This window comes from Coffea arabica, chromosome 1c (assembly GCF_036785885.1).
Source record: "Coffea arabica cultivar ET-39 chromosome 1c, Coffea Arabica ET-39 HiFi, whole genome shotgun sequence".
Lineage (NCBI taxonomy): Eukaryota > Viridiplantae > Streptophyta > Magnoliopsida > Gentianales > Rubiaceae > Coffea > Coffea arabica.
This window is the reverse complement of record NC_092310.1, coordinates 13130933-13143070: the sequence shown is the minus strand read 5'-3', so window position 1 is coordinate 13143070 and position 12138 is coordinate 13130933. Positions and strand designations below refer to the sequence as shown.

Genomic DNA, 12138 nt, shown 5'->3' with positions numbered 1-12138 from the left:
GTTCTAGTACAATACAGTGTTACTTGTTTATATTACGTCTCTAATTGGGTATAGGCCTGCATGTTTATTTGAAATCTCATTGAGTTTTAGCTCATCCTACTCCTTTATTTTTCCTTAACAGATATGGGATAGGACTGTAGTCAAGAGCTGGCTTAGCCTTAACTCTCATCTTGAACTTGTACTTTGGATTGTAACCCTTTTGTTTAGAAGATTTTACCTTTGACTCTTGTAAGTTTGAATTTGTAAGTTCGGCATATATTATATAAATTAAGTGTGGAATTGTAAGTTTGACATTTAGCTCTATATTCTAAATTTGGGCAGTTGGCGTGGCAATTAGATTTCCATTATGGTTTGTACCCTTTACTTCGAAGATATTTCGTTAGTTTTCTTGAGTTGCTAGTTCATTAGTCGACTAAGTCCTAGCGAGAAGTGGGCAGACAATTCCCTAATCCTTAGGGTTTGCCCTGAGGAGAGGTGGGGCTGTCACACACACACTCTCTCTCTTTCTCTGTGTTTGGTTTTGGAAGACAAGAAATGGAAAATGGTAAGAAAAGCTTGGTCAATGAAGTCTTAAAGGGATAAAACTTGGTTCCTATAGTGCCACATGTTTAATTCTCTTAGTTTCTTGTTTCAAATATCTCAATTCTCTCTTATTGCACTAAACTCCTTTTTTTCACTATATTTCTCACATACCTCACTAAAAGTTGCTATCATCGCCCTCACTAACTCCCACATGCAACCATTAATAAAATCATGATGACTATACATCACTATCAAATCGTTAGACAAAGAAATAAATAAACAATCAAATAAGTTGTTAAGTGACTAAAATGTAATATAGGTAAAACGTGTAGAATGTATAAAATGACAAAAAAAATTTTAAGTCCTCACAATGGCCGTAATACCCAACAAGTTTGTTTGCAGGAAAAATCACACAGCAAAAGATACATTAAAATCTTACAAATTATAAATAATAAGAAAGGCATGGGAGGAAACAAAATATTTGTTACATTTTTCCAATTTCCCTTTACTATAAACCTAGGATTCCAAATATTTAAATAGAGAAACATAACTACAATCCTGATTCTAATTATAATACCAAAACTTGATTTAACCTATTTTCTAAACCAACTATGATACCAAATCTAATAAAGAAATATAATTCTAAAACTACTAAACATCCAAATATTGCTTGGTTCAAAATATGTCAACAATGTTTCTCTTAAATCAAAGTTTTAATGTTGTCATCTTCAATACCATCATGAGTTTCAATCACCTTTGCAACCTCTGTAGTAGTATAACTTATGTGCAACTCTAATTTAATTTCTATTTTTATCCTTACTAGTGAAAGTAGAATATACTTGTATTTTGCACACAACTCAGTGGCTAACCCCGCTTGAACAAAAATTTGTCCATGTTGACCTATTCACCATTAGAGCCTCCATATCCATGATAATTTTCTGCACAATCTTTAAACAATAATTCATGCCTTTCTTTTTGCCTATAGCTTTCACCACAGATTTCTGCATTATCTCGAAAATCAATTTGGCCTTGCTTTTCATATCATCTTTTGACAAATCATAGAAAGAATTGATTTCAAGAATATTGTCCAAGTTACACTTTTTGAGATATTTCTCCATTATTTTTCCTATTCTAATATTTCATCATACATACTCAGTGTGTGCAAAATTTTAAAATTTTCACCATTGGCAAACTCTCTCCATGACAACTCAAAATAATTTACGTATTTTCACAAATAATTTTTTCCTTTCCTGCTTGGATTTCTTGGCCTCCATAGTTTCAAACTTCACTCTAGATAATCAACAATTTGACAGGACATTTTTTTCTAATCACTGAACAACACCAACAATCTCAACAAAGTCTCTCTCTTTAGACCTCTATCTAATTAGGTCACTTTTCCCTAATTCCAATCAACAAAATGAGTACTCCAAGACCAACTCTTGTGGTCCAATTTTTTAATATACTAGTACTCTACCACAACCTCTGTGCCTTTCTATGCTAGAAGTTTCTCTATCACAAACTTTGCAAACTCTCCAGGCACTGCAGACACCTCAAGATCAAACTCTTGAACCTAGGGTTCTAATACCATTTGTTAGCAGGAAAAATCATGCAGTGGAAGATGCATTAAAATCTTACAAATAATAAATAATAAGAAATGCACAAGAGGAAGCAAAATATTTTGTTTCAATTCACTAATTTTCCTTAACTACAAACCTAGAAGTCCAAGTTCTTAAATAGAGAAATACAATCACAAATACAATTCTAATTAGGGTAAAAAACCTCAGCGGTCACTAAACTATTGATCAGATCATGTTTTGGCCATCAAACTATTTTTCATCAGTACTTCGCCATTTTTTTTTTTTTGCCGTTTGAAGTCGGTCAGTAACAAGGTTTTTGTTTGCTGTGTCACCTTGAATCCTTCGTCATCAAAGGATTATAAATCCATATTCAATCTGAGACTTAATTTACAAATACAGGGATCAATGAAGCCCAACAAATGCTATTTCTCTAATTCTGTCTGTAGTAGTAGGAAGAACAATGTGAAACTCAAGGCAACAACTTTCTTCTGCACCATTTATAACCCGTCAGGTTAAAGCACTTCGAAAAGCATCAGTATAAGGGGGCATTTCAAACAAGAAAATGCAATTTCCTATCAGTGTAATTCCATCACATGCACGTCCAGATGAAGTGCTACAGTTGAGGTCCTTGAATTTAGTTGAAAGCGATCTATCTTCGCTTGTCCACTGGGTTCTAATTTCGCTTGTTCTCTGGGTTCCAACTTCAACCAAACCAGGTTGCCAAAGCGTCTTTCAAATGCAGTCTTGCAACTCAACCAATACTCACCCTCTGCAAAAATCTGCAATACAATCGATCCTTGGTGTGATATGAGTGAAACCAAACTTGTCAGGTCACGTTGTCCATTCTCTCTTGTGCTCATCTTGCCTGCTACTCCATGTTGACTATCAAAAACAGGACGGCAGCAAGTTATCCCTCTTCATCATAATCTTCCTGTTCTTCGTCTATCCTCTGATTCAGTTTAGCAAGTTGAACAGGATCAATAGCCATCGATTCCATGTCAGCAAGGGACCAACCAGGGTACTCTTCAGGCCTCACCTCAATAGGAGGCTTTGCTGATGAGGTAGAAGGGGTTCCAGCTGGTATGGCTGCGGAATCTGCATTTTCATTCAGGTCCACATTAAGATCAAAATTTCGAACTGGTGCCTCGGCATTTTGCGCAACCAAAAAGATTTTCGTATCATCTGGATTTGCTCCATTATCCATTCTTTTCATATTTATACTTTTCTTGTCACCATTTTGTAGCGAAATGTCTAGGTCGTCTTCATACTTTTCATGCTGAGAAATTGATTCTTTCTCCAAAGTCCGATTAGCTCTACCACGACCTCTCCCTCTTCCTCTTCCCCTTCCTCTCCCACTGGTGTGGCCAGTCTCGGACACGTGGCTCTTCTTGGCTTCATTGTCACTGTCGTTCCCTTCATCTTCAATAGCCTTCCTTTTTCTAGCGGCAGATCCCTCAGCAGCAGCTTCTGAACCACCTAGGTCCGGTACCCTACTCACAATATCTCTCAGAAAGTCAAACACATTAAAGCTCTGCACACATTGTTTCAAGTGCAAAGAGTTAACTTTTTTGCACCCCTCTTAAGAGTGATCTCATACGTTCGGTCACAAAGATCTTGCAGAAACAAATCCAAAGCTTTAGACACTAGAAGAGGTACAGCCATAGCAATCTTCCCTACATCTTCATCAGCTTACATAATTTTCTTGATCCTAGCGGCTGGGAAACCAGTAATTCGCCACTGAACAACTTAATCAATAAATCTGTGACCATTTAGTCGATAATTGCTTTTAATATATGAAATTAGCTGTACACGTGGCAAAGTGTTGGGTAATTTTGTCCAACAACTACGCGATCCTATTTCACAGATTAACTGCTAATTTTACATATTAAGAACAATTATCGATTAAATGGTCACGAGTTTGTAGATTAAGTTGTTTAGTGGTCAATTACTGACAAAAAATAGTTTGATAACCAAAACATGATCTGACCAATAGTTTAGTGGCCGCTGAGGTTTTTTACCCTTCTAATTATAATACCAAAATTGGACTCAACTTATTTTCTAAACCGTGACACCAAATCTAATATAGTTACCAAATAAAAAATATAATTCTAAAACTACTAAACTTCCAAATATTGTTTGCTTTAAAATATGTCGACAAATTTCATATTGTTTCATATCAGTTGATGTCTTGTCTAAAGATAAGAACGCTACAAATGAGTAAGGTTTGTATACATATACCGAACTTGATAGCAATAGTAGAGCTTTTTGAGGTTGTCTATCCTAAGAATTTTTTCTTATCTTTGCATAAATATTATAAATTTTTATGAAATTTCTAGATTTTACGAACTCAGTCGTAAGTTTTTCTTTTTCACCTTAAGGATACTTCTAGGTGGATGAATAAAAAAAAAAAAAATAGTACTACTCCATGCTAGTAAAGTCTAATTAAAATGTGGCTCGTGTCTTGCTCATCCAATGAAGTCTATGTTAATAAAACTAGGTTACTACCCATTGCTTTAAAGCTCAATTTTACATTTGATTGTCTTTAATCTTTTAACTATAAAAATAGATTTTAGTATATTTAGTATTTTAATTTGAAATATATTTTGTAGGTACGGAAGGTGCAAGTGCAACTTCACCCTACTTTGAATTCACAATCAGTGATACAAGGGTCTATTACTGGACAAAATCCTTAACAAAAACAAAAAGATCTTGCATGGAAATATGCAACAGAAGGCCAAAATCCTAAAGGCAAAAGGTTTTGCAACATATCTTTGACTTATGATTGTATTAATCACATGAAGCGACAACTTACTACACTAAAAGGCAGTGTTTGTTCATGCAAAAAAGTTCCAGGCACTGCAGACATGTGCAAAAGCAACTATGGCATAACACTGACATGGCACCAGCATTATGGTTTTATGACGCTTGAAATGCTTATGAATGCTGTTAATTCTAGTGTTGTTAGATTCGAATTAGACTGGCGAGTCCAATCATGAACCGACTTTCTTTCTGAGGTGGTTAGTAGCACAAAACCGTTTTGATTAAAAATTAGTCAAAATTGTCAAAAACTGGCCAAACCGGTGACCTGGTTCAACTGTTTAACCTAGTTTTCAAACTTTTCTTTATTTTTTTCTTGAAACATAATTTGAATTACCGAAATCGTGAAACTTTCATTTATTAATAGCTATAAGAAAATGCCACTCACTTAGTGTAAACATCAAAATCACTCGCTTGCCAAAATGATCTCTAAATTAAGAAGTTTTCATCCCTATCATTTTATCAATTTATCATCAAGGATTCCAACTTACATTACAAAGAAATGTTCCCTATAAAAAGATATCGAATTAGGTATGATTTGTTTTAATTTAGTTCAATTAATTTTGGAAAATGAACATATTTTAGACGTGAATTCACATTTTTATATATAATTTTTAGATGTATATTTGATTGTAAACCTATTGTTTTTGTAACAATTTGTATGGTTGGCCGAATATAACCAAAAACTTAATTTTAATATTTTTGAAAATTATAAAAATATAAAATAATTATAACATTATGTTGATGTCAGTGGGTTTTTGAGAAGGGTCCGACTAATCTGACTAGTTGACTTCTTACCCAATACTTTAGCTAAATCACTATCCAATTCGAGTTTAACGACATTGGCTAATTCTCCTTATTACCAACAGGCCATGGGTAAAATAGCAACTATGGGTCATGAAACCATTGTGGAGTGATGCAAAAAAAAAATTGAGCTGATTATTGACGCTTTTCAAAATTTATTGAGTTGAAATAGGTTGTGCTATTATGGGAGTAGTTAGAAACATATTGGACAAAGAAGTTTGATAAACTTCTTAATTTATTGTCGTAATGGTATCTCATTCTTTTTTTTTTTCAGAAATTCTTTTTATTTATTCATGGAAAATAGAACCAAATATTCCTCTTACATAATCCTCATTTTTCTAATTGAAGGTATCCCTATTCTGTCCAAACGGATTGCCCCACGAGCCAACCTTGGGAATTTACTGAAAGTATCGTAAACCTCAATTTGTTTATCTGGATGAGATATACCCACATTAGATAAAGCATCAGCAACTGTGTTAGCCTCCCGATAGCAGTGCGTGAATCTAGGTGGATCATCTAATAATTGCCAAATCTGGTTGACGTATCTTCGAATTTTCCACGGACATTGAGTACGACGTTGAATGATCCCAATTAAAACCAAAGAATCTGATTGTACACATATGTTTCCAAAACCGTTATGTATACAGATCTGAAGACCAATAAGAAGGGCACAAGCCTCTGCACGGAGACATGTAGTTTCTCCCAGATATGCCGAAAAACCAATCATTGGTAATCCAGTGGAATCCCGGAGTATGCCCCCACCTCCACCTATTCCTGGATTACCCTTAGCACATCCATCCGTGTTAAGAGTATACCTCCCTGTCTCTTTGGTTTCCCAGCGGATACCTTGATATACAACCGTACCCCCAGGTGCCTTTGACCAATCATACAATTGACAAAAGGATTGTAGTCTTATCAATTGTTTAAAATGTATTCCTACCATGGATTGGATTTCTGAGAAGATGGCTTGGCGAATGGCCGCTGATTGCATCTGGACACCCTCAAACATTGCTTTGTTCCTTTCCTTCCAAATCTGCCAGCAAATTACACTAGGAAGAATACGGCAAATAATCTTTCGTAACTCAGAATCCTGTGAATTCAACCACCAATCAACTATGCGTGCTCGTAGAAAAGATCCTGAGAATTTTATTCCACATAACCCTCCAAAATAATTCCAAAGGAATGACGCAATGTGTCCATTGGAGAATAAATGCTCAATAGACTCCTCGGAAGGCTCAGTACAGCAAAAGCACTTTGACGGCAAATGGAAACCAAATTTACGAAGCTTATCCGGTGTCGGTATTCTCCTTAGAAGTAATCTCAACATGAAAAATGAAACTTTCAAAGGTATCAGAGGGTGCCAAATGGAAGCAAATACCATAGACGTGGGTCGGGTCTGCCTAATGTCCCCAAAAGCCGAATGTAGAGAGAAATTTCCAGTTGTTGTGGGCATCCAAAAGACTTCAGCTATACTTCCTTCTTCTGGTACCATTTGTTCTGAGATGGAATAAGCAATTTCCTTTGGCAATGTGTGGTATAGAAGATTCAAATCCCAATGGCCGTTGTTTACGAAGTTTCGGAACGTCAAATTTGGGATAACTGGAACCTTTAGAAACAATGCACCACTCCCCAACCAGTTATCGTACCAAAAATGACACGCCCCATATTTGGCCACCCATAATATTGAGAGTTCCACTTGCCGACTCACATTGAGCATCTTTCGCCAAATTGCCGAATCCGTTGGCCTGAGTTCTACCTGACAAGGGTGCAGACATTTACAATACTTTGCTTTCATGAAGGTCGACCACAGTGATGATTCTGTTCGGAATTTCCACCATAACTTGGAGGAAAGGCCTGTGTAGATGTCACATAATCTCCGAAATCCAATTCCCCCTTCCTCAACTGGATAGCACAATTGAGGCCAACGTATCCAATGAAGCTTCGATTCCTCGGGTGAGGATCCCCAGAGGAATGCCGAGCATGCCTTTTCTATAGTTTTAAACACCGAGCTGGGAATCACTGCAGCTGACATTAGGTGAACTGGTATTGAAGATAGTACATGCTTGATTAGAATAATTTTTCCTCCAAAGGAAAGTAACCTTGATTTCCAAGACAGAATCCTTGCTAGTATTGCGTGACAAACTTCTCCAAAATAAGATGATTTGTATCTTCCAATGTAGAGCGGAAACCCTAAATAGCGTATTGGAAATGACTTGCGGGCAAACCTAGAGATGCGATCAAGCAGCCGTCGTCTTGCCATTGATACAGATGGATGAACCAGATAACAGCTTTTTTGTACATTTAGTAATTGGCCCGAGCATCTTTGATAATCATCTAACACTTTCATGATAGCCTTCAGGGAAAATGAGGATCCATTTGCAAATATAAGAACATCATCCGCAAATGCCAAGTGAGTAATAGACGGGCATCCATATGGAACTTTGAAACTCACAAATCTTGGTTGCATGACAAGATTATTCAGTGCTCTAGATAACACCTCTGCCCCTATAATAAATAATGCTGGTGATAATGGGTCCCCCTCACGGAGTCCTCTTGAAGACTTGAAAAAACCATATGAGGATCCATTTATAATGACGGAAAACCAGACATTAGAAATCAGTCGCCAAACCATATCAATGAATCTCTCACCAAAACCGAACCTTCTCAGAACATTTATAATATGACTCCATGCCACTCTGTCATATGCCTTAGACATGTCTAGTTTCATAACCACATTTCCACCTCTATTCTTTTTCGCCATACCCGATATCACCTCCTGTGCAAGTAGGAAGTTTTCGGTTATATTGCGACCCTTCACAAATCCTGTCTGCTGGGGAGAAATAATTTTTGGCAATATTCCCGCCATTCTGTCTGCCAAGATCCTTGATAATAGCTTGTTGAAGAAGTTACATAGGCTGATGGGTCTAAATTGAGAAAAATCTTGAGGATTTGGCACCTTCGGAATTAGAACAATTGAAGTAGAGGTGATGAAACGAGGTAGCTCTGCTCCACAGAAAAAACTGAGTACCACCTTGTAGACATCTTGGGCGATTACTTGCCATGCAAAAGTAAAAAAATTTTCCGTGAATCCATCTGGGCCAGCAGCACTTTCTTCATCCATTGCCTGCAAGACTCTATAAACCTCTTCAATTGAAGGGATTTCTTCCAACTTCACATTATCCTCTCCCGAAATCATAGGTGGAATGAGATGTAGCATATCTGCAGATGATCCCAAAGAATCCGAGAAAATTTCAGAGAAATAGGTGGTTGCTTCACTTGCTATATCAGCTTCATTGTCCACCCAAACACCATTGGCTTTTTTGATACGATGAATCATAGCTTGAGCCCGTCTCTGTCTTACTATCGCATGAAAATACTTTGAATTAGTATCTCCCTGTCGAAGCCATTTTACCCTAGCCTTTTGCCTCCAAAATTGTTCTTCAATTGATAATGCATATCTCAGCTCCGCCTGAGCCTTTTTGAGTTCAATCTGGCACTCCTCCGAATCATCTTGATCTACCACTTCTTCTGCCCGTTGCACCGCCATTTCTGCAGATCGCACATTATCGATCACGTTTCCAAAGTGTTCTTTGTTCCATGTCTGAATAGCTTTTCTTGTTGCCAATAATTTAGAACATAGAGCACGCATCGGAGATCCATTGACATCTTGAGTCCAAGCCTGGCGTATTACCTCCAAGAGTTGTGGTTTAGTTGTCCACACATTCAAGAATCGAAATGGACGCAACTTAGTATCTGATTGAGCAACAAATGAGAGCTTTAACGGTGAATGGTCAGATGGATGTCTAGCCAAGTGAATGACAGAAATGTTATGAGAAAGATCCAGACATGCCCCGTTGACTAAGAACCTGTCTAACCTCTTTGAAATCCGAGCTCTACTTCGTCGATTGTTTGACCATGTAAAATTGGGTCCTGAGAAGCCTACATCAAATACTCCAGCCTCCTCCATGAAAGACAGAAATTCCACTCCTTCTGTTATAGCAAATGGACGACCTCCCCTTTTTTCATGAGTTGCTACAATAACATTAAAATCACCCCCAATACACCAAGGAAGAAAACTAGGCTTATCAGCTAACAATGAGGACCATAACTCACGCCGCTCGTCAACTGAGCATTTTGCATGAACAAAGGACAAAATTATTGGAGAAGGAATTAGGGGACTTTGTACATGTAGAGAAATATGCTGATCCGAATTACCAACAATCGAGCAAAGAAAAGGATTATTGTAGAACACCCAAATATCACTTGAACAATTAACAAGCACGTAATCAAATAATAGACGTAGACGAATGGTTTGTATTTTAGATACGTCTAACTTTGGCTCACAAATCACAACAAATTGGAGATGATGTGTCCGTACTAAATTGATTAATCTTCGTAGATTAGGTGCTTTAGCTACTCCTCTAATATTCCAAAAAATGCCATTAATCATGAGAAAGAACCTGGAATGAGTTTTTGGATGATGTCTCTGACCGTGAGCGCAAAATTCTGTCGGTTTGCAGATTAGCCCTCAAACCTTTTGTCCTTTTTTGTTTGGGATTACGGTCAGCCCCCCCTGATTGATCAAGACTTGAAGAAGGACCTGATGATTCAGTCAAATTTTCTTGTGGGACACCCGGTCTGGGAGACAAATTTCCTGCAACAGTTGGTGAATTACCTCCACTATCCCATGCTCTGTAGGACCGAAATTCTCCACTCCTCGCAACTCAACATAGAGATGCTCCAAAGAGTTATTGTCGGCCATGGACTGAAGTTTCTCTTTTGATGCTTCAGACGATGTAGCTTGGGTCCCTTCATCATTTCCATGGGCCTGTTCTGAATGCTTTTGCATTAACAATTGTTCCCCAACAAGTGCTTGCTCTCTCATATGAGCCGTATTCAAATTCCCTTGCACATCATATGTTGTCGGCTTGGATGCAGCAACTATCACCACTTGGTGATCAGTATTTAGATGATGAAGAGTATTTTTGTCGGCCTTACTCTGAAGTTTGTCTATGGGATTTATATTAGTTTCAAAAAGGGTCCCTTGGTATTCATTCCCGTGGACCTTCTCCAGCTGGTTTTCCATTTCCCTTCGTTTCTCACGAACTGGCAGCTCCATTGCAAGATCATTTTGTGGTTGTTCAAATCCAGCAGAGGACGGCAACTTAGTTACTCCAAGCTGAATTAGGTGATCATCAGGCTTACTAACTTCTTGAACCTTTGTGGCAGTAAAAACTTCCTCCACCACTGCACCTTTTAGTTTTTCCGCATAATTGCCCATCTCAGTACGCTGCACTTCGTCGGAATCAGTCACGGCATCTGTTGTTTTTTCCAAGTTAGCATCTGGGTTTTTCACGAGGTCTAAATTAGACACTTGAACATTATTAACTTCTAACGATAGATCCGTCTGCAGCTTCGTGTTATGCTTATATAGATACCGAGACCCAACCTCAGTTACATTCTTCTTGCATTGCTCTTGGGAATGCCCCAAACGTGAACAAGTTGAACAATACAATGGCATATTCTCTGGCACAATCCGTTGCCAAAATCCAGACTCCCCTTCAACAACCACCCAAACTCTTTGTGTAAAAGATTTCGCTACATCGAGCTCCACACATACCCTGGCCAAACTTGGTCGAGTCCCAGCTGCCGTTGCCGAATCTAGAAACAGTGGTCTTCCTACTGGAGAAAGTATGGAGAATAATGAATGTTTGTCGAAATAATGAATAGGCAGAGCTGGAAGAACTACCCAAACCGGAGCCAGAGATGATTCCCTAAGCACATGAAACTCCCTTGTCCATCTAAACACACGCATCGGATATTTACCCAGCTGCCAAATCCCTCTCATCCAAATTCTGTTGAAGTCAGCTTCAGCCATGCACTTAATGAGAACATGCCTATAGTCCATCAATCCAATAGAAACATGATCCTTCAGGTTTAAAGAAGCAAAAAACTTTCGAATGTCTTCCAAAGACGGTCGGCCGTGAGAAAATTTTCCCACCAAAGCCCATTGAAACGGCGCTGCAAGTTTGTCTGCATCTGCTTTAGAAAAAACTACCGCAGCTTCTCCCTTGTAGACAGAAGCCTGCTGAATGTGGATAGGCGATGTTGCCGGCTGAGAAAAAAGTTGAGAAAAAGATTTTTTTTTGGTAGGTGATAATCCTTGCCCCTCAGCCGACGGCTGAAGGGCAGCCATGAAATAGTTGAGAAATTAGAGAAAATAAGAAGAGAGAAGGAAGAGAGTTTTTTCCTAGAGAGAAGGAAATCTTTTCCTTCCAATTGAGGTTCATTTGTTAATGGTATCTCATTCATTAAATCAATTGATGCTTCAGATTTTGAGACAAATGCTGAAAGATTATGCAATTTGTTTTCAGAAATTGTGGAGATAAATGGACCTCCAAATGTCGTTCATTTAGTT

General features: G+C 37.9%; 1 protein-coding gene across 1 annotated transcript; it reads right to left on the bottom strand.

Moving 5' to 3' along the window:
- Positions 1–2938: 2938 nt before the first annotated feature.
- LOC140004646 (uncharacterized) lies at positions 2939–11916 on the bottom strand. The gene is made up of 3 exons (XM_072044774.1): positions 10396–11916; positions 6123–9921; positions 2939–3677 (listed from the first exon to the last, which is right to left on the bottom strand). The coding sequence occupies exons 1-3, from the start codon at positions 11914–11916 to the stop codon at positions 3007–3009; spliced, it is 5991 nt and encodes a 1996-aa protein (XP_071900875.1). The 3' UTR covers positions 2939–3006.
- Positions 11917–12138: the final 222 nt, after the last annotated feature.

Bases quoted from the DNA above. Each gene is read 5' to 3' on its own strand.
- LOC140004646 (XM_072044774.1), bottom strand. From the start codon at position 11,916: ATGGCTGCCCTTCAGCCGTCGGCTGAGGGGCAAGGATTATCACCTACC. The intron at 9,922-10,395 runs GTAATTCACCAA...AATTCGGATCAG, and splicing joins CAGAGCATGGGATAGTGGAG to CATATTTCTCTACATGTACA. The intron at 3,678-6,122 runs GTAAATTCCCAA...ATCACTCTTAAG, and splicing joins TGAGGTTTACGATACTTTCA to AGGGGTGCAAAAAAGTTAAC.